Source organism: Solea senegalensis, linkage group LG6 (genome assembly GCF_019176455.1).
Source record: "Solea senegalensis isolate Sse05_10M linkage group LG6, IFAPA_SoseM_1, whole genome shotgun sequence".
Lineage (NCBI taxonomy): Eukaryota > Metazoa > Chordata > Actinopteri > Pleuronectiformes > Soleidae > Solea > Solea senegalensis.
The window spans coordinates 5,578,047-5,598,801 of NC_058026.1; the positions used below are offsets into that span (position 1 = coordinate 5,578,047).

At 42.2% G+C, this 20,755-nt stretch overlaps 2 protein-coding genes across 3 annotated transcripts; both read left to right on the forward strand.

Annotated features, from left to right (window-relative positions):
• Positions 1 to 2,035: 2,035 nt before the first annotated feature.
• LOC122771621 (peroxisome proliferator-activated receptor gamma coactivator-related protein 1-like) lies at positions 2,036 to 11,226 on the forward strand. Of its 2 annotated transcripts, none has more exons than XM_044029291.1 (11): positions 2,036 to 2,196; positions 4,288 to 4,389; positions 4,783 to 4,938; positions 5,332 to 7,012; positions 7,659 to 7,712; positions 7,800 to 8,700; positions 8,782 to 8,991; positions 9,801 to 9,861; positions 9,957 to 10,078; positions 10,178 to 10,329; positions 10,726 to 11,226. In XM_044029291.1, exons 1-11 carry the CDS (start codon positions 2,101 to 2,103, stop codon positions 10,824 to 10,826), a joined length of 3,636 nt encoding a protein of 1,211 aa, XP_043885226.1. In that variant the 5' UTR covers positions 2,036 to 2,100; the 3' UTR covers positions 10,827 to 11,226. The 2 variants fall into 2 exon arrangements, with proteins under 2 accessions (XP_043885226.1, XP_043885225.1); XM_044029290.1 differs by having other exon boundaries at positions 2,039 to 2,196; positions 9,798 to 9,861.
• A 798-nt stretch (positions 11,227 to 12,024) lies between these two features.
• On the forward strand, positions 12,025 to 20,413 carry ogal (O-GlcNAcase like). The gene is made up of 17 exons (XM_044029081.1): positions 12,025 to 12,301; positions 12,414 to 12,465; positions 13,665 to 13,762; positions 14,674 to 14,804; positions 15,514 to 15,685; positions 15,803 to 15,901; positions 15,984 to 16,123; positions 16,237 to 16,381; positions 16,701 to 16,799; positions 16,911 to 17,131; positions 17,211 to 17,385; positions 18,038 to 18,123; positions 18,745 to 18,837; positions 18,921 to 19,009; positions 19,090 to 19,210; positions 19,304 to 19,433; positions 20,008 to 20,413. Exons 1-17 carry the CDS (start codon positions 12,217 to 12,219, stop codon positions 20,142 to 20,144), a joined length of 2,073 nt encoding a protein of 690 aa, XP_043885016.1. The 5' UTR covers positions 12,025 to 12,216; the 3' UTR covers positions 20,145 to 20,413.
• Positions 20,414 to 20,755: the final 342 nt, after the last annotated feature.

Below are 20,755 nucleotides of genomic sequence, written 5' to 3' on the forward strand. Positions count from 1 at the left end.
TAAAAAAAAAAAAAATCAGCAAGACTGATCTATTGGGGATCAGAACATGCAGATGCTTTTCCTTTGAAATGGTGATGATGAGGAGGAGGAGGAGGAGGCGGCAGACAGACAGCACGCACTCTTTGTTTGGCTTTATGACACCACTTCAGGGAGAGACTACGCTGACACCACTCACTGTTTTAAGCATCAGGTACTAATGATGCCGATGCAGAGGTGCACTGATGTTTTCATGACACTTGGCGTAGTCATAAACCATGAAGATAATGAAGCACCTGGGAGTATTTAACAGCTTTACAGCGCGCAATTTCCCATTTCAAGATAACTCCCAGTTACACTGTTGGCTCCGTGTCTATTAAATCCAGCGACCATGAGGGAAAGAAACTCATTGAAAACAAAACCGTTAAACTGATAATGTACAGAAGTGAACAGAGCGGCTGTCTAATATCACCACTATTGTCCCCCCTTATTGATGAACTGTAAAAACACAGTACGTCATTTTAGCTTCACTAATGCCTTTTAAGCGGTTTTAAAAGATATATTTGACATAATGACATGATACTTTACACTAGCATATAAAAGCTTAAGTGACGTTCATTCACTGGAGCATATAATGCATTATTTTTAAAAGTAGGTGTCACTTTTAAAAAACAAACATAAGCAGGTTTAAAATCATTTGATTATAAAGCCTTCTCTTGCAGCAAAGGATAAATCAGGTTTTTCATAATCTTACAGTTTATCTACAAGCAGTCTTGTACAAAGTACCTCAACAGGGAATATGGTAGAAGTTGAGGTCACTTTTTATCATATTACTTAAGTAAATTACTTAAATTAAAATGACATGTACTGTACTTTTTTCAGATATAAAATGTACTCAAGTTTTAAAAGTAAAGTATTAAAAAGTGAAGCGTCAGCATTGAGCCATGGTAGCTCAGTGGTAGGCCGAGTTGGCTTTCAACTGGAAGGCTGTGGGTTCAATTCCTGGCTCTGCTAGTGTATGTGTCCTTGAGCAAGACACTTAACACAATGTTGAAGCGTGTAAATGGGTGAAAACTACAATGTAAAGCAGTTCATCAAGACTATAAAGGAGCGATATGAACACAGACCATCATCAACTCTTTAGAGCTGAAACAATTAATCGATTACTAAAGTAATTGTCAACTATTTTGATAATCGGTTTGGAGCTTTTTTCATTATTAAAACAAGATTTCTGATTATTTTAGCTTCTTAAATGTGAATTTTTTTTTATTTCTTGGCTCCATATAACAAAGAAAAAACAAGACATTTGAGAACCTCATTATTTCCAGGTTTGACAAACCCTGATCAACGTTTTGACTTTTTTTCTGATTTTATGGACCAAAAGTTCAGATACGTGACTTGTGTACTATAGAACAGTAAATTACATGACGTTCTCCTGTATAGCAGTTATTTATCTAAGAACTTAACTTTGTATGCGTCACGTAAAAAACCCAAATTTATTTCTATGCAACAAACACATTGTTCCTCATCTCCTGGATAAATATGGGTGTTATTGCTGTTGTGGCTATAAACATCCTTTCAATTATGACTTGTTTTTATTGATGACTTCATCAAGGCATGTTCATATCAGTTTGCTACACAATTACAAAAGAGGATTAGGCATTTTGCACTATAGTAACATAATACATTTTTAAAAGTAAGAAAATATGACATTAAAGTCAGAATCCTGACTTTTTCCCCCTTCTATCTGTCATAGATTAAAGTAAAAACTGTCTTTAGTGCAAGTCTGTCTTTAATCCAGGCTTTTTTTAAAAAAACATATAGTACATGTTCTTTCATGTCTTTATTAATCCCCGGGGAGAGGTTAAATTATATTTTCTCATAGTAGCACATTGCGAACATTTAGATTATACGGGTCTTCACAATAGTGTCTGTATAGTTTTAAATAGGAAGCTAAACGTTAATAGTACGTGTATCTGACCTGGGATCAGATACTCACTCCGCTCCTCGCTCTCGCTCGTGGGCCCGGTGGTTACAGGCGGATCTCAGGTCGGTGTTCTGCTCTCCGCGTGCTTTCAGAGCCGGTGACCACGTGTCTCTGTCCGGCCTGCCAGCGGTGGGACCATGTGGTGCAGCAAGATGGCGGCGCGGTGGAGAGGGAAAGATGTGGATTTAAACGCAGACAACGGCGACTTTCTGACCGTCAACACTTCCAACGAGGTACTGGTCTCCTCACTTTAGCCGCTTGCGCATCGGAATAACCGCACGCGGGCAGGTTTCGTCGCTGGCACGTGCCTCATCAGCGTGTGAAGGCCACATGTGCGGCCGGCGACACGTGGCTGAAACGGACTAGTACTTACTTACTGCTGTGGGCACAGACAGGGACGGGAGGCTTTAAACCCCGCCGTTTAAACCGTGTCGACACAAAAAAACATCTTAATGTTGAGCTATTTCGTGTTTAACAACGTCTTCATTATAAAGAATAATGTGTTTAATAAAGCTGAGGAGCAGGAAGTGAGACATATTCAGGCGAGGCTGTTCCCTCAGCTCAGTCAGTCCTATGTCCTCCTCATGCTGCTGTGAGTAATATTACAAGGAATGTCTTCACGAGAAACAAAAGACTAACAAAACCCCCGTCCTACTATAACCTCATTAACATGTGCCCACAAGATGTGGACACATGTTAAAAACTGTCCAAACTGTCTTTACACGTGTTGTTACAGTGGGTTAGGTCCCACAAGCTCTACTGTCTGTCTCTCTGTGACCTTCCCTGAAGTAGTCATTCTTGACAGGCCACACAAGGAACAGTCACAGGTGTCACTAATCTAATGAATGCTGGCTGAGTTCCATTTAGCGCCCCTTTAGCTTCCTTAGTGCATGCTTATGAATTTATTTACTGTATGTGAGACAGTGTACATTAATGAACATTAAAAACAGAGTTAATTTTCATCTGGACAGATGTGTGCATAATAGGGCTGCACTATTATTTTCATAATGGATTTATCTGACTATTTTCCCTATCAATCGAGTACTGGTTTCGGTAAATACAATGATCAGTGTTTCTTAAACATGGAAATAATGATGTTCATGATGATATGTTGTCTCATTTTCTCCACAAACCAAGATTATTCAGTTTTAATGATTTCTTCGTTAGTCGGAGCAAAGAAACCAGAAGATATTCACAGTTAAGAAGTTGAGAAACTTGTTTTAATTCTTTAGAAAACTATAAAACCAAATGATCAACTATCAAAACAGTTGGCATTTCATTTATTAATCGATTAGTAATTGATTAATCGAATAATAGCTGCAGCCCTAGTGCATAACATATATATATATACACAAATATATATATATATATATATATATATATATATATATATATATATATATGTATATATATATATATATGTATATATATATATACACATATACATATATACATATATAATTTCTGTCTTATTTTTTTCACGGCCATTTGTGTAACACCTTGTATTAAGATACAATAACAAGATACAAATATGTAAACCAGTCTCTGTGAATGACTAGTTCATAAAGCTGTACAGAACAGTGACAAGGGGTGGATTCCTTGATTAGTCCACCCTTGATTAGCAGTTTATTTTACTTTCTTTTAATTAATCTAGTAATGAACTATTTGGCACTTCATGTTAGTTACAAAGTGCTTTGTCTTTATATACAAAACAAAAAGTAAACGAAATAATGAGCAATTCAAAACAGCACCAGATGCAAAAATGGCTGAAGGAAAAAAACACTGGTCCCAGTTTTTCCAATGATTTCTATTCCTTGGTGAAAGTAAAACCAAATATCTTTGACATCGTAAACTGTCACATTTAACTACACCGACTTGAAGACTTTACTGTCTTCAGGCACGTCATTGTGACTGAATTAATAAGAATCTAAAATAGATGAACCTAAAAAGAAAATAAGATGTGGTGCAGTTTTATACTATTGTCATTTGTTATCTTTGTCATTTTAATGTACACCTGCGTTATGTAGAGGTATTTCTACCAAACTGTACTGTCATTGGCGACGATCCAAACATGGATTAAACCTCAGATTTGCCTCACTGATTTTTCAAAGCCTTTGTCAGAATAGGCAGCGCTTCCTGTTTATACTAAGAAAGTTCATTTTCAGCCTCACTGCATCCTGTGCCTCACTTTCAGGTTGCGCCCACATGAAGGGGTAGATTGTAAAGGTAGAAATTGACCAGAGCTCTGTGTATGTGTGTGTGTGTGTGTGTTGTACGCGACCTGGGTTTGGTATAACTTTTTCTGTATGTGTGTGTCTCTGCAGCTACTCCTGAATAGAGGTGATGAAGGTGTGGACATGGACTCACAGTCCTGCACAGATCACTCCATCCTGTCCATCTTTGACGATCCCACAGTCGCATCGGAGGTCAGTGTTAAAGGCCAATTGTTGGATTTTACGTCCTGCTCCTATGTTGCTCATTGATGTGGTTGTGTGACTATTGAAGATGACTGTGACCTGGATGACTGTCACACAAACAATGATAAATATGTTATTTATCACGATTACCATAAATGGCCAAACTGAATTTATGAACACAAGCTTCTACATACGATACATTTAATTGTTTTTGTTAAATTGTAGCAGCTATACTAATACTGAATCATCCTGCACCTCCCCCTTCTTCTGCTGCTCTAATATGGAATTAGATTTGTGTCAATATTTTCAAGCAACACTTTTCACGAAGTAAGCAACACTTTATGAATTGAGCAAACAAAAATGAATGAATTTGTTCATAAGATGTGTGTGTTTTGTTTCCAGGGTAAGAGTGGAGTGGAGGAGGAGAATGAGTCCTTGCTGTCAGCTTTGACCGAGATGCTGGACAGCGTGGAGGACGACGATGGGACCCTGTCTCCTTTTGATGTTCTGCCAGACACCAAACTCCTCACCAGCACAGGGAGCAGGGACATTTCAGTGGTGTGTACATGATATAAAACTGTAGTGCATGACACACTATGTCCGTTATATCCACAGGAATGTACACAGGAAGCGACAACAATATTGCGCTAGTAAAGCAAGACGGCTGGTTGAAGTTAGACTGAAAACAAATAAATTCTACTGCTCAAAAAACCCAGTTATTCAGCAGGTTGACGGCTAGAAAGTCCCCAAATCACTAATAACCTGCCATTTATTTTAAACGACTGGTCAAAGTTATGTTGTTGTTAAGAATGCAAAGCCTTATGACTACTTGTATAATTATGACACACATTTTAAACTAAATATGCTGAACAATTTGGTAGTGACTTCCAATTTTCCTGCTTTTGAAAGATTAGACAGTCAAGGTTTAATCCATTCTTTCCTTCTCTTTAGGTGAATTTACTCAGTGGCAGAGCTACACCAGGACCCAAATTACCAAACACAATTTTCACAAATAAAAGAAGAGGAAAAAAGGAAGATGTGAACAAAATTCACTGCAACAGCCTCCCACACATGCTCACACAGCAAACCCCAACAGTCTGTCACTCCAAAACTGACAAGGTGGAGAAAGAAGTCGAGGTTTTCACCTCAACCTCTCTCGTCAACCTGGTTAAGCTCATGCACCCGTATTGTCTGAAGCTGCATGTGGAGGAGGAGAGCACACAGAGGAAGAACTGCACATTATTCACCCAGGGAGAGGTGTGGAGGTACGAGAGGCCCACTGAAGAGAGCGATGAAGAGATAAATGTTGTGTCAGATGACGAGGAACCTGTGAAAGAGACAAAGCGGAATGGGGAGAGAGATGAAGAGAGAGATGATGGGAGATTTCTGAAGAGTGTGCTGGTGAATGGAAACTCACCCAGAGCGCCACCATCCAGAAAGAAGAAAAGAGTGAGCTTTGGCCCCATTCAAGTGGCTTCTTTTAACACATCGGAAGAGGAGAGTTTGAATGAGACAAATGACACAGGTGAGGCTGTGTCACTTCCCCCAAACAGCCCACAGGCACTTGTAAATTCAGCTGGGCCAGCACTCGAACATCAAGCAACGTGCTCAGAGGAGAAGTGTGACAAAGAGGATGCGGTGCCACCAAAAGGTGAGACAAAGGCAAAATCACTGAGCCTCCAACAGTACAGACAGCTTCGCCAGAAGAGACAGCCCCTGGTGGAGAAAAAAGGTAACAACGCAACCAAGTGGCCCTCTGTTCCTGAACCCCCCACGGAGTTGACCCCCATCCTCTGTTTCGTGGCACAAAAGACAGCACATCAATATCCAGACTTATCTAGCACTCATCACCAACAACATAAACCCGGAAACAAGACTCTTTCCCATCATGCCCCTCTTTCACTGAGGCCAAGCTCCTCTCAGGTAAAAGCATCAACTCCTCTGAACTGCAGCAGATTAAAGCGCCCAAGACCTCAATCCAAATCCCTCTCACCTGATAGTCCACTGCCAGATGCCACAGCTCACCCACATGTGAAGATCCCCAAAGGCATCAAAAGTCCTGTAAAGAAACCATCGTTGGTCAGTAGCGATCCTCCCAACCCCGTCCTCGTCCCCCTGCCAGTTTGTCAAACAGCATCACCAGCCACTGCCCTCTTGTCACCAGAGTCTAAAGTGGAGTTCACCACTGTAGACTCTGAAAGCTCCACACCCTCACAAAAACCCCAACGGGAATCCTCAGCGTCTTCTCTTCAAAAACTGCCGTCGTCCTCGGAGCAAAAACCTCAGCTGCTGCTAGTAAAGCAACACAGCCCCAACCTCCTGCAGGACAGTCGAACCAAAATAGTCTCAGGTGTATCCTTCAGATGTCCACTACCACCTCCACCGCTATGTCCTCCTGCCACGATACAAACTCAGTCTGACTCAGAGAAAATCGAGCTGGAACCAAAGATTCCTCACTTACCAAGTGCAGTCACAGTGAAGCAAATAAGGTGTTCCTCCTCCTCCTCCTCCTCCACGCCAACTTCACTCACAGATGCTCCCATTCAGATGAAGAGGGCGGTGTCTTCTACTGAGGAAACACAGGCCACTCTTCAGGTTGACTGTCCAGCACAGAGTGCAATATCTGCCTCAGGTAAACTGATGAAACTGTCATGACTCAGATAACAGATTCATAGCAAACGATAAACCAGTCATTTCTGAGGCCATAGTCTGACTAAGACAGGCAATCGGATAAACTTGTGCGAGTATACATGCAGGGGAGACGATGGCCTCCGTAGGTGGTGCTGTATCTCTCTATAAGCTTGTGCGTATTGCATCAGTTTCCTGATGACCGTTGCATCACAGAAAAAGAAGCAGCTCACAGCGGTGAGATGGATTGTTGTGGTTCTGTATTTATTTTCTGTATTGTTTAATCATATTGGATCCAAAAGTGAGTCTTCTCTGTAGTACTACATGGTCTCCTACTTCCAGGTCAAACAATTGGTTATTGCAGTCTAAGCATATACATCCACAAGTAATCAGACTATGACTCACATTATCCAGGTATGTTAGTCCAACTAAGACTAGCTCGATTTCAGTTGGACTAATGTGTTTACATGACATTCAGAGATCTGACCGTCATGATCGCCCTCGCTGAGGTCACATAAACACACCGAGAGGTTTGCATGGAAGTATCCTGCTCCTTCTCCTCTCCCGACAACCATGTAATTCAAACGTTATTTCTGAGAAAATTACTTTAAATCACATGTTCACTATATGTTGCTGTTCTTTCACTTCAGGAATTGTAGCCACTGATCTGACCAGCCTGCTGGAGCAGTTTGAGGAAACACAAGGTGAGTGCTCAAGACGACTGGTTAATTGTTTATTTAAATGTTGACATCCGTTTGTTGTGTAATCGCTCTTTCTTCTTCCTGCTGCAGCTAAAGAGGAGAGAGTTTGTGAGAATGCGATTAGTACGACTCCAGCTTCACGCCTACAGACAGACGGACACCTGGAGCTGCAAGGAAATCTGTCCGTGGCTTCAAAAAAGACCTCCAGAATATCCACAACCTCCTCAGTGGAATCACTTGAACTACAGTCTCTCAGGAATCCGCCACAACTCAAGCCACTGGAGCGCGTGGACGTCCCAGAGCCCCTCGGCACTGAAATCATCCTCAGCACTCAGCAGGAGCAGCCTGCAAAACGCAAGACTTCCACATCCAAAGCCATTCAGATCATTGACCCACGCCCGCTACCATCCAGGAAAACTCACGTTAGCACTTCAGAGCCTCCTCCTCCTCACGTGTACTTATCTGTATGCGCTGATCACGACTACTGTAGGTCTGTGGATCATTCACTGACAGGTGCTACACAGCATAGCAGAACTAAGCCTTCTCCACTCAAGGATGTTTCTAAGATTACTCATGAATTTCAGGTAAATTCTTTGGACTCAGGTGCTACTGCTGCTGCTGCTGCTGAGTGGAACACACAGACCTCAACTGGACACACAAAGTGTGTGACACAACATCACTCTGATCAACCCACAGCCAGATCAAAGACTAGCTCGTTCACAGAAGGAGCTTTGCACTTTTCAGACTGTGCTGCTGCTGCTGCTACTGCTGCTACTACTACTACTACTACAGGGGATAAAAGTGACGATAAGGCAGCTCCATACACTCTTCCTACCCCTCCACCCAGCCCTCCTAACAGAGGGAGGGAGAGGAGGAGATATCAGAGAAGGTCCCCTCGTTCTGACTCTAGCTCCAGCTCACACTGCTCGTCCTGCTCCTGCTCCTCATCATCGTCTTCCTCCAGCACATCTCGCTCTCCAAAAAGACGGAGGTAATCGTCTCCTATCCACCATTTGTCAGCACTGCTCTCTTGTTTGTCTTCTGTGACTCATTCCAAATTGTCAATATGCAGGCTCCATCACAGGCGCTCAGAGAGCAGCTCCTGTTCCTCGTCCCCCTGTCGCTCCATCTCCCGCTCACCACCTCGACGCTACAGGCTCGCCCGGTCCAGGTCAACATGCAGTAGGTCCAGATCCAGGTCTTGGTCACAGTCCAGGTCCCAATCTAGATCCAGATCACCGTCCCCGCGGGTTTGCCTCAGGCAGTGGAAAGATGTTTACAGGTTTGTCCATATATTATAATGTTCTTTGCCAGAGATTCCCAGATTTCAGAGTTCAGAGTTTGAGGCCGTCCAAACATCCAAGACAAATAAACGAGGCCCATGTCCACATTTATGTACTGAAACTAAAATATCACGTACCAATGAATGATCACATAAATAACTACACATTCAGTATTAGGGCTGCTCGATTCTGGAAAAAGGAATATTTCAAACGCTTTTTGAATTGACCTTAGAATAACAATAAATGATTTTATATTTTACATATCTTTACTCACGCTGTTTGATCATTTAAATGAGAACACTAAGACATGAGACCTTATACTTTAATATCGTAATTAAACACAGAATGAAAAACAACTTGGGGAGCAAAATGGGAGCATTTTCTTTTCTGTTTTTTTTAAAGAATAGTCTAAGGCCCACCTGCAATACCTCCAAGGTCCACTAGTTGGCTGCAACCCACACTTTAGGAAACACTGGTTTAGATAAGTGATTAATATCAGCTTCTTTTTCTGACTATACTGGATTTAATTGTGAGTAAACACTGAGCACAAGATGACCAGTGGTATAATATTTGGTCATTACAAAACTGTGTCCACTGGATGGCGCCATTGGGTAATTTTTCTTTTTGCCTAGACATACCAAATCCAAATTCTTCTCCTTCTCTTTAATTGATTTTTTCCCCCACTATTTTATTAAAATTAAGAAGCTATTATTATGCAGCTGTTTACCCACATATATTAGATCTTGCATACGTTTGATCTATGCTGTAATAAATCTGTAATAACTCTGTTTTTCCCTCATCACAGCAGCAAAGAGTCCAGGAGGCTCAGGAGAGAAAACGAGATGAGGATTCAAAAACTTAAAGCCATAGTGAGTAAAAAGACTGCAGCATGTCACTGTTGTGTTTCTTAAAGACGAAGAGTAATGAGTGGTGAGTGAATCTAAAAAAAAATCCCCTGGAACAGGATGAGCGCAGGGTGGTGTACGTGGGTCGTATCGGCAGGTCGATGACACACGGCGAACTGAGAGAGCGCTTCACTCAGTTTGGAGAGGTGGAGTGTGTGTCGCTTCACTTCAGAGACAGAGGGTACGTAGCAACAGTTCAAACTATGCTTTCATTTTCTCTGTGGTGACTTTGTTTTTGTGTGTATTACTACTGAATATTGTGCACCTCTGGTTCCCACAGTGACCACTACGGCTTTGTCACGTTCTACAACATGGACGATGCCTTCGCAGCCATCGATAATGGCTACAAATTGAGGAAGCCCGACGAGCTGCCGTTTGACCTTTGCTTTGGCGGCAGACGACAGTTCTGCAACTCCAACTACGCAGATCTCGGTGAGACTCCAAAAGCACAGACCAGGACACGTCACTCGCGACACTTAAGAAAGAGCATTTGCAGGATTATTCAACTATTACTGTTCACCAGAGGAAGCATCATAAAATTCCTGATCATTTCACATAGTATGGAGTAACGTCAGCTTTTCACTTAGAAAGAAAGAAGAAGAAAGAAAATCCAATTTGCCTGCAGTCAAAACAGGGTTTAGGAACTGAGTTAACACCTGCACTAAATAGCTGTCAGTGTAGTAAATCCACATCAGCTAAAACACAATTATATTACCATTGCTTTGAAAGCCTCAGGCGCAGTGCTAACACAACCTTAATGTTCTAATAATGTGAATGTCCACTGAACATAAGAATGAGCCTGTAAATGTCTCTCTCTCTTGTCCTCAGACGCGTCCAGAGACGCTGACTCGTCTGCTGCCATGAACAGGTTTAAGGATGTGGACTTTGATTCGTTGTTGAAACAAGCCCAGAGAGGATTAAACACGTAGCACATCGGTGAACTGGATGAGCAACAACGATGAGAAGAACTCTCTCCGTGAACTTCAGAGGGTTTTTCTCGCTCGTGTTTATGTAGCAAATATTTGTATGTCAGTGTTGTTGTTTTTTTTTTCCATGTTTTGACTCTTAATATGCATGCAGTTTTCATGTCTGCAGTAAATATAAACTTATGGAGCACTCTTTATTTGAACTCATGGTATTAATGGAACCAGTTGAATATTATTATTATATAATTTTTTTTACATTCCATAACACTAGTAAAGATTTATGTATTTTAAAAAGAAAATAAAGACTTGTGTTTACCGATAAACTGTCAGCCACTCATTGTTTAGCCACTGGTGAACATGTGCGTTGTTATTGTGGACTTACATTAAACCACTTTGTTCTGCAGCCAAAAGTCTTAATGTTACTCTCATGTATTATTATTTAAATGTCCGTAACACAGCAGATCAAACTCTTTGTAGCTAGTTATTGTTGATCCTGAGCAAACGCCGTAGTTTAATGAAGGTGAAACGCAAACATCAGAGCTGTGACAAGGAAGTTACACCCTGGAAATTTAAAACCCATGCCTTTTATCTTGTGACCTTTAAAAAAAAGGCTCAATGATTTTCAACCTTTTATCATTGTTCACCAGAATTCACGGAATTATTTGGCAAAATACTGCGTGGCGGTGCTTTAACCACGAACCAATAAAGTCCCCTAAAAACAGACTGGACAGCTGAGTGTTCTCGCTTTGAATTTTTAGATGAATTGTCCCTTAAATCTAATGACTTAACCTGGAAGTGGCAAGATGCGCAAATGCAAAGTAAAAAAAAGATTAGGGTTAAGGTAAGAACACAAAAATAGCGGAAAGGCAGGATTATGACATCCGGTTTTCAAAATAAAATAATCCATAAAGAATGTGTGACGTCCAGGTGCTATGACAATACACTGCTCCATAATTTCTAGCGATCGTTTCAATGCATTTACCATGACTTGGCCGCAGTTGTTTACTGTCGAGAGATCCCCCTGCCTGCAGGTGTGGAGACGGGTGTGTGTCACTTTCAAGTGCCCCCTGGAAACACTTCCGCCGTGTTGTGGGCTTTGCAGCGCGTTTTTCTTAATGTGTTTTGTTGTGATATTTGCAACGCCCTGACCTCTCAGAGCCACCGTACTATCCAGTTCTTATAACACATCCATGGGCTAACCCTAACCCTGCAGCAGCAGTAGTAACTGTGAGCTAGTGAGTATCGCGGCACAGGGCTGTCAAAGCGCGACTGATCTACGCATGCGCAGGAAAGAAACAAAGTGAAATAAAACAGGGCTCCATTAGTGACTGATGTGACACGAGAGCTGCTGCTGCTGCTGTCTGACATTACACTGAACAGTTCAAGAAACACCATGCCGCCGCCGAACAAGACCAAAACCCGGCCTGGGAGTGAGCCTGGGAGTGGGACTGCCCGGTTCATTTCTGGAGTGGTGGAAGGTGAGAGACGAACTCCTTGATCCCAGATTCAGGTGTCAGTGTAACTGAGCATCTCCTGTAGTTTTACTGTCATGTTTTCACTTCTCTTAAACTCCACCTTTGCTTGATTCAGGTTTTTATGGGCGACCATGGACTATGGAGCAAAGAACAGAGCTCTTCAAAAGGTACAATATGTGTACCTTATTTGCCATGTGAACTATTTGACTATTGAACTATTTGGCGGACTTGGATGTGTTCAACAGGTAATACACGTTTTAATGTAGGCAGTCATCACTGGGTACACGGGGGGACACAGAATAACGTATTAGGACTGAGAGACACCTGCTGCTGTCCTCTGCTGCTGTCCTCCACCTGCTTCAACATTTGAATTGTTGGTCAAAGTCGTTGTCTGTTGCTTTTCTGTCATTATGAAGTCTGGCCATTTTCCTCTGACCATCAACGAAGCTGTTTGTTAAGAAATCAGCCGCTCACTGAGCATCTGTACACACTAGTTCAGAGCTTCTCAAAAATATAGAGCTCTCGAAGGAACACCACTATCACCGATGTTAAAAAAACAGTGATGTAAATAGGCCAAGCAAAGTCCGATTTATTCCCAATAAGATAATTTGCTCTCTAGTCATCCTTTTCTTTGTTATTCGTTTAATTTTTCTACACACTCTGGTTAAAAATCAGCTCCACTCCAATCACATCCCCTGGTTTATACAGTAGAACAATATTCCGGAGTTTCCTCCAAGCTCCATCAGAGGAAGTTCACGTGCCACTGGTGCTACACATACCACAATTTGAGAAGCATGGGAGGTAATATCATATCTGCTAAAAATCACTTGAATAAACTGTCTTCGTCTTGAACACGTCTGCATGTGTACATGCATTGGTTTGCTCAAATGTTACTGAAACTTTTCAGTGGTGTACCTAATAAAGCGGCTGGTCCTGTCATTTGTCATTGGTGGTTATATGTTCATTTTAATTTGGTTCCACGAAGAACCCCCCCCCCACACACACACACACAAACAGGATGTTGCATTTGTTCTACTGCATACAGTAGAACAAACATTTATTCGTTCTTTATCCACCACGCACATCGGGTGAGGGGCAGGGCACATCCTGGAGCAGGTTGCCAGTCCAAAAAACATTCAGAAACAAACAACCATTACCTCTCAAATTCACATCTGTGGTGCCACACACACATCTCTCTCTCTCACTATATATACATATCTATATATATATATGTATATGTATATATATATATATATATATGTATATATATATATATATATATACATATAGATATAATGTATTAAATATCTACTGATGATTGGTACTTTTATGCAGTGTTTCTCTACTCAACTGTCTGGATTAACAGGGAGCAGAAGTGGGGACTGAACTCGTACCTTTACGCCCCCAAAGATGACTACAAACACAGGATGTACTGGAGAGACCTGTACTCTGCTGAGGAGGCTGGTGAGTTTAGTTTGTCCACATGTATATAAATATATATACAGTATGTGTATATATATATGTATATGTACAGACATCTCATCTGTTGTTAGTGTTTTCAATCTAGTCAAGCAACCAAAGTTGATCAAAGTGCTTTACAGAGTTAAGGCACAGCAATAAAAAGATATAAAACATAAGAATCAAAACAAAAAATACAAGTAAAACAATAAAATAGTCAAATGGTAAAAACTACATAGAGGTTGACACCTGATATCTTATCAATTGGTACCTGTTTAAGAAGCTGAAATAACACCAGTGCACACTAGTGGTGGATCTAGTGTCACAACTAATGATTCTTTTCATTCTCTATTTCTACTACTATTACCGTAGATAGTTGTTTTTGTCATAAAATGAACTAAAACAAAACAGAAAAACTGAAGCGGATTCATCAGCTATCAGAACGGTTGCAGATTCATTTTAATAGTTGAGTGAAAAGCTGCATGGTGCGGTTAAAACAATTATTTTCGGATAAATAGTGCAGCTGTAAGTAAAATACAGTATGAATGGGCAGGACTCTCCGCTGAGAGACAAGTTTTAATTACGCAGTCTCGTTCCTCTCTCTGTTATCACTACTGTTACACACTGAAGGGCATTGATGATGATTTAAAGTCTGACCTGTTTAAAACAATCGTGTCTCTGGTGTCAGGTGTCTCTTTAGTGCATAGTCTACCGATGGACTTTGGACCATCAGCGATTATGAGAACAAAGCAGCTGGCTGTAATTTATTGTGCTGTTGTTATTTTATTAGACTCATCATCGGGCGTGAAGCTAAAGAGTCCTCCAGAGAAACTGTGTGAGCTGGGAGCAGTTTACTCATCAGTGCAAACTTTTAATTCACCTCCTCATCAACATCTTGTTTTTTGTTTTACCCCCAGAACAACTCGTGGCCTTGATTTCAGCAGCTAAACAGCACAACGTCGAGTTCATCTATGCCCTCTCTCCTGGCCTGGATATTACTTTTTCCAGCCCTAAAGAGGTCGCCGCCCTGAAGAGAAAATTAGAACAGGTAGGACTTTGTGTGCAGGGATAAAGAAGGGCGGCGCTCAAGAGATAATTCAGTTGTGTTTAATTTTATGGCTCTCTGCAGGTTTGTTTTCACACTACACTGCTTTATAGGAAGGAAGCCCGCAGCGGTGAGATAAAATAGATTTCATGCACAGCAAAGAGGTCAAAACGGACGCCTGATGCCACTGACACTGCTGCAGGTTTTAACCCGAGAGAAATAACTATTTTCACATGACTCAATGCAACATTAAGAGTGTATTCACACTTGACACTTCGACATTCCCGTAATTAGACGACGGTTTCTGCTTTCGGTTTCTGAAAGCTGAGAAGTCGCACGTCAAAGTCATTACGGTAATGTCACTCGTGTTGTTGCAGAAAGTCAGTGAATAACTCAATAACTGCCAGATATTGAAAGTTCTTCTGGAAAAATTGGCAAAAGCACTTACTCACAGGACATTTTCAGGCCCTTTTATCGTTAAAATAACCAAATAAAAACTGCTTAAAAACATAGGTCTTGGTTTGCTTCAAGTGAACCAAATGCAGGAAGCAGACTACAACGCAGGGCATTGTGGGTTAACACAACCAAAACATACGCACATGTACAGTACAACGGTCCCCGGGAGAAATGGCTGAGCCTATCATTGCAGTGTGCATGTGTCGTATGTTTGCATAAAGCAAAATAAAAAAGCAAGTTTTCTTTTTGGGGACAGGTGAGGGAGTTTGGCTGCAGATCCTTCTCTCTGCTGTTTGACGACATCAAGTCAGAGATGTGTCCAGCTGATAAACAGGCGTTCAGCTCCTTTGCCCACGCTCAGGTGGCCGTCACCAATGAGGTGTACCAGCACCTGGGAGAACCTGACATCTTCCTCTTCTGTCCCACAGGTGAGACAGTCGGGCAATGTACACGACGTTTGCACGGTGGAATGAATGTGAAAAAAAAAAAGGATTTACAGTGGGATAAACCAGCTAAACTGTCTGAATTCTGTTCTAAATCTCTAGATTACTGTGCTAAATTATGCACTCCCAACGTGCCTCAGTCATCTTACCTGCTGACTGTGGGAGAGAAGCTGCTGCCTGTTATCGACATACTCTGGACAGGTGAAGACAAAAGCCAACACGTGCAATCACTGCTATACTTTTCTTTTCTTAGAAATCTCTCTCTCCTCTTTTGATGATTCAGGTCCTAAAGTGGTGTCCCACAAAATCTCAGTAGAGTCCATAGAAGAGGTTTCCTCTGTCCTAAGAAGGGCACCAGTCATTTGGGACAATATCCACGCAAACGATTACGACCCTCAGCGACTTTTCCTCGGGCCCTATAAGGTCAATACAAGCCTGTCAGCACTTAGATGAATACAGGACGGTACTGTGTCAGTCCAGCACTGAGGTCTAAGTCTACAGATAGAAAATAATTTGTCTCCTCTTTTGTAAAAAAGGATCGACCCACCGAGCTGATTCCCAAACTGAGAGGAGTGCTCACCAATCCCAACTGTGAGTTTTACCCAAACTTTGTGGCCATCCACACTTTGGCTACATGGTGCAAGGCTGCGACGCATGGAGGAGCGAGGGATGTGGAAATGGGTGAGTGGCTAGTTTAGACTCAACTCAAATGACCTCGAGAACACTGAGCGTCAGATTCACAAACGGAAACAAAATGTTCTCCCAAAATTCCCACAAAATGTTCCTCTTGTTATGAAGATAATGTGTTAAACTTGAGTCAAACTCAAGTGACTTCAGATTCTCTGCCTGTTTAAATCAAAAGAAGATGGACAACATTTTGTATTGTATCACTAGAAACACAAGGCTCTTTACTTTAAAGTGAAGTCCTGTAGGTTTCGTCCATAGCTGAGCTTTCGGAACATGTTGATCCTATGTGTCAAATCCTGACCTTCATCACCAGGCGAAGAGGAGGACGACCCGTGCTACAGCCCTCAGAAAGCTCTGAGCCTGGCCCTCAGCGAGTGGCTGCAGGAGTTCCTGAGCACGGATCAACCTGGAGGTAGAGTCTCATGAGAGAACACTTCAACGTCACTCAACATTGCACATTTAAGTGTGTCGTTTCAAAGCAATTTGGAGAATGAGACACGATGTGTGTTGGGATCTTCATCAGATGAGGAGCCCATGCAAACAGACATGGGAGAAAGCTGCTATGTTCCCGGGCCTGGGGAGAAACCGCTGTTCACAGCTGAACCTCTGACCCTGGACGACCTGAAGCTGCTGTCGGACCTCTTCTACCTGCCTTACGAACACGGGGTCACAGCCAGGACCATGCTGCAGGAGCTGGACTGGCTCAAGAACAACAGCTGCGCCACCACTGCAGAAACAGACAAGGTAATGTTGTGAGTTTGGCAGCTGCTCAAACACAGTGTTGCGTTCCGTCACGTCACGTGACGTGCGGTTTGTTTTCCAGACAGCAGAGTGGCGCTCGAGAGCGCAGCAGTTTGACGACATGTGTGAATCGGTGACGCAGATGTTTGACCGTCTATCAAACGCCCCGAAGCGCAGCGTCCTCTACGACCTCTACAACTACATCTGCGACATTAAGAGCGGCGTGGGTATGGCTCGTGCCTATGTGAAAACATTGGGTGAGGAAATTTAAAATCTTCTACACAGTCGGGTGCATTTGTAAAGGATAACTGGACCACATCTGACCTACACTATCACACATTCTCTAACAATAGTGTTGCTTTATTATTATTCTAATGCTTTGAGAGTGAGCAGAATTCAGACAGTTTAGCTGGTTTATCCCACTATTCTAATGCAAGTGACACAAATTTACCAAACAGGGCAGCAGCAGACAAGCAGCACCTGTGTCCACGCAACCTAAAAATGCTGCTTTTCTCTGTGGACTTTGGCGCTTGAGAGTGAGCAGTTTACAAAGAACCACAAGTCCTCAGCTGAAAAGGTTCTGTTCTGGCATAGAAGAACCTCTTGGTTAAGTCATATTTAATGAAACTGGTCACCTCTCAAACGAACAAAAGACAATGTCAATAATAAGGCACATTCCTGAGGTTTCATTCCCTTGGCAACTCAGAACATGTGGAAAATACTGTAAGTGTGTCATGCACAGGATCTTACACAGACACGTCAACAACAGCCCACATAAAAAATAAGCAGCATTTATTACACAGAGAGCGTGATGGATAGTCTCTGTCTGTTGTCGTAACTGGTCACTGACCAGTGTGATCACACTCTACCCTAGCTTCAAATGTCATGATGTCTTTGTTTTTTCTGTAGGAGGGTGGGGTCAACCCTCTGCCCACCTCATGAACGATGATCCTGAACCCTGGAGATTCAGGGGAGGACTCTCAGGAGAGTTCCAGGTAGTCTATCAGTGTCCAAAAAATAAAACAGAGACAAGACGTATATTTTGTTCTGATGAGTGATAGTTAAAGTTGCCTTTAAGGCAGTTTTATGGGACAAACACTTCCCCCCCACCTCTGCGCTACCACTGTACATGCACAATATCAAGAAAAATCTTCAAAAGTTACTCCCATCTGCTTTTAATGGGATTATTCAACCATCATGTGTCAGAGAATTGACCAGATGCAGCGTCATTACCTTTCAATTGGTTTTCAATCCAACAAGCCTGATGATGTCCAGTAAGCAGTCAGCCGACGATGCAGAGATGTTCTACAGTCGGAGTCTGCAGAAGTGAAGGGAGAAGAGTATTTAGTGATGAATTATAGAAGTTAGCACACTGCACTGATTTAAACTGATTTTAGGGCTGAATCCCTCAGGGCAAACGACAGAAACGACTTCTAAAAGACAACATAAACGTTTTCGATCGATATCAGAAGTTTTAAGCGCTCATGTTACCTTTTTTAGAAAGTTTCCCCTTAGCAACATATGAACACAAGCTACAGAGTTGGTGCATATTTTAGCAGTTGCAAGTGACACTCTGTTAAGTTGAATATACTGAACGTTTACTTTTATACTAACAGAGAATGTTGCCAGGACATGGAAACAGGGACTTATTCAGATATCCACCCATGACGTCAGTGTACAGCATACGGCCGTACTGCCCCGAGGATAAGGTAAAGACGTCGGATCCTTAGGCGTGATCATGGTGCATTTTGGTTAAAGTTCAGTGTCGTTATTGTCTTGTTCCCTTTCATAGATGGAGGTGCAGAGGATTTTCACAGAGATGCAGAGAGCAGGAGAGGGCCAAGTCCCCCAGGTGACACAGTCTCCGCTTATGTGCGACAGGTCAGAAATAATCACTTACTTCTCATCAGATTTTTGCTTCCACGCCAAGTTAACATCCCTGCTGCTCTGCTCCACTGCAGTCTGTCAGCGGGTGACGTGTCCCCTTCCCCGGACTGTGCGCTTGTCCTGGAGGATGATATTGGGGTGTGTGGTTACGCACTGGCGCTCATTGATGCCAAACCAGCTGCAGCCAAGATTCAGGTGATTTAAAGCAGGATTCCTTTTACCAAAACATTAGATGATGATGATGCTGTAATATTCTTTTTTTCTCTGTATGTTAACTCCCACCTCTAGAGGGCAACAGGTGACTCTGTGTTTGAGGACTTCCCCTCCTTGATTACTATTCAAGTGCTTCCTCGGGTCAGCGATCCTTCTCCAGCCAAGCGCATGATTGGTCAGCTGTTGTCCTGCATCAGGAGCAGTGGTAAGTGCAGGCTGTTTACAGAGAGACTGTCCTGTAACCTGGGTTTTAATGGGCTGGATATTCTCCACAGGCAGGAGGTGTTCTGTCTGTGTCACAACAGGTGCACACTTCACTTACTGACCTGTGGCTTCTCAAGGCCTGGATAATAGGACAATTGCCTGGTCTGATTAAGACCTGGTCTGGTTAAGTGATCTGACCAGGGCCTGGAGTTAACTGTTGTGTGCCTTAAATAAAGGTGAATGACACAAGAATAGTTCTTGAACTTGTTCAGAATGCAAATTCAATTCAAGTGCTGTCGAGTTGTTGACCAACTTAATCTAATGAATGACTAGGCCTAGTTAATAGAAAATAACAGAAATGGAAATTAAAGTCAGTGCCTTGAACGCAGCTTAATGTCTTTAAGTGACTTTTTGAGGACTCGCTTCTTTTAACTTTTTTGTCCCAATTACAAATGGATTTGACTTTGTCATGCATATATCCAGGTGTGAACATTTGTACTCAATACTGTCCACAGGTTAAAATTGTATCAAATAAATATCAAATCCCTCCATTTTCTTTTCGTTTCTCCTCACAGGTTCCAGAGGAGCGTTCTGTGAGTTGAGGGAGAACGATCGGCGCATGATACAATTTTACACTGATCTGGGCTCCTTCAAACTCGCCAAAGTGGCCGGTTTACCTCAAGAAGTCCTCACCATGGCAACGAGCCTGTGAAACGTATTGCTCACAAATATTCCCCCTCAGGTTTGACTGTTGAGATCAAAACAAAACGCCATGCAAACAATCAACCAACTGTAATATCAGTCATGGACAAATTCTTTATAATTTAGATAAAGATTTGGATAACAGGATTTTTTTTTTTAAATCATGTAATGAACTTGCAGTTTCTTTGATTTATATGCATACAACGTTAACATAGTGGAAATCTCCCATATTGATCACATTGCTAATTACTGTTAACAGACTATTAAAACCTAATCTTATTTTCCTTTTCTTTATTTATTACCATTGACATTTATATGAACTGCAGTGTGGTTGTCAGGAGGAGGACGACGACACTTACCCCAGGTAGCATCTGGACATAGGACACTTCTGGCGATGATGTGGTACTGCCCGGCTTTCATCTGGCCCAGACATGATGGACACGAGCCAAAAGTGAACCAATTATCCTTATAAACACAAGTGCCTGTAAATATGGCCTGAATACTTTCAGACAAATGTGTGCCACCTTTAGTAAAGATGTGGCATAATCGCGGTCGTGACTGACACTTGGTGATGCCGCGTTCAGCTTGTGGCGGGAGTGGATCGACCCAAGTGCCGTCATC

Coding starts and splice junctions, on each gene's coding strand:
- LOC122771621 (XM_044029290.1), top strand. CDS start 2,101: ATGTGGTGCAGCAAGATGGCGGCGCGGTGGAGAGGGAAAGATGTGGAT. Junction 4,939..5,331: donor GGAGCAGGGACATTTCAGTG/GTGTGTACATGA, acceptor CCTTCTCTTTAG/GTGAATTTACTCAGTGGCAG. Junction 9,862..9,956: donor TTCAAAAACTTAAAGCCATA/GTGAGTAAAAAG, acceptor CCCCTGGAACAG/GATGAGCGCAGGGTGGTGTA.
- ogal (XM_044029081.1), top strand. CDS start 12,217: ATGCCGCCGCCGAACAAGACCAAAACCCGGCCTGGGAGTGAGCCTGGG. Junction 12,466..13,664: donor AGAACAGAGCTCTTCAAAAG/GTACAATATGTG, acceptor CTGGATTAACAG/GGAGCAGAAGTGGGGACTGA. Junction 17,132..17,210: donor CCACTGCAGAAACAGACAAG/GTAATGTTGTGA, acceptor TTTGTTTTCCAG/ACAGCAGAGTGGCGCTCGAG.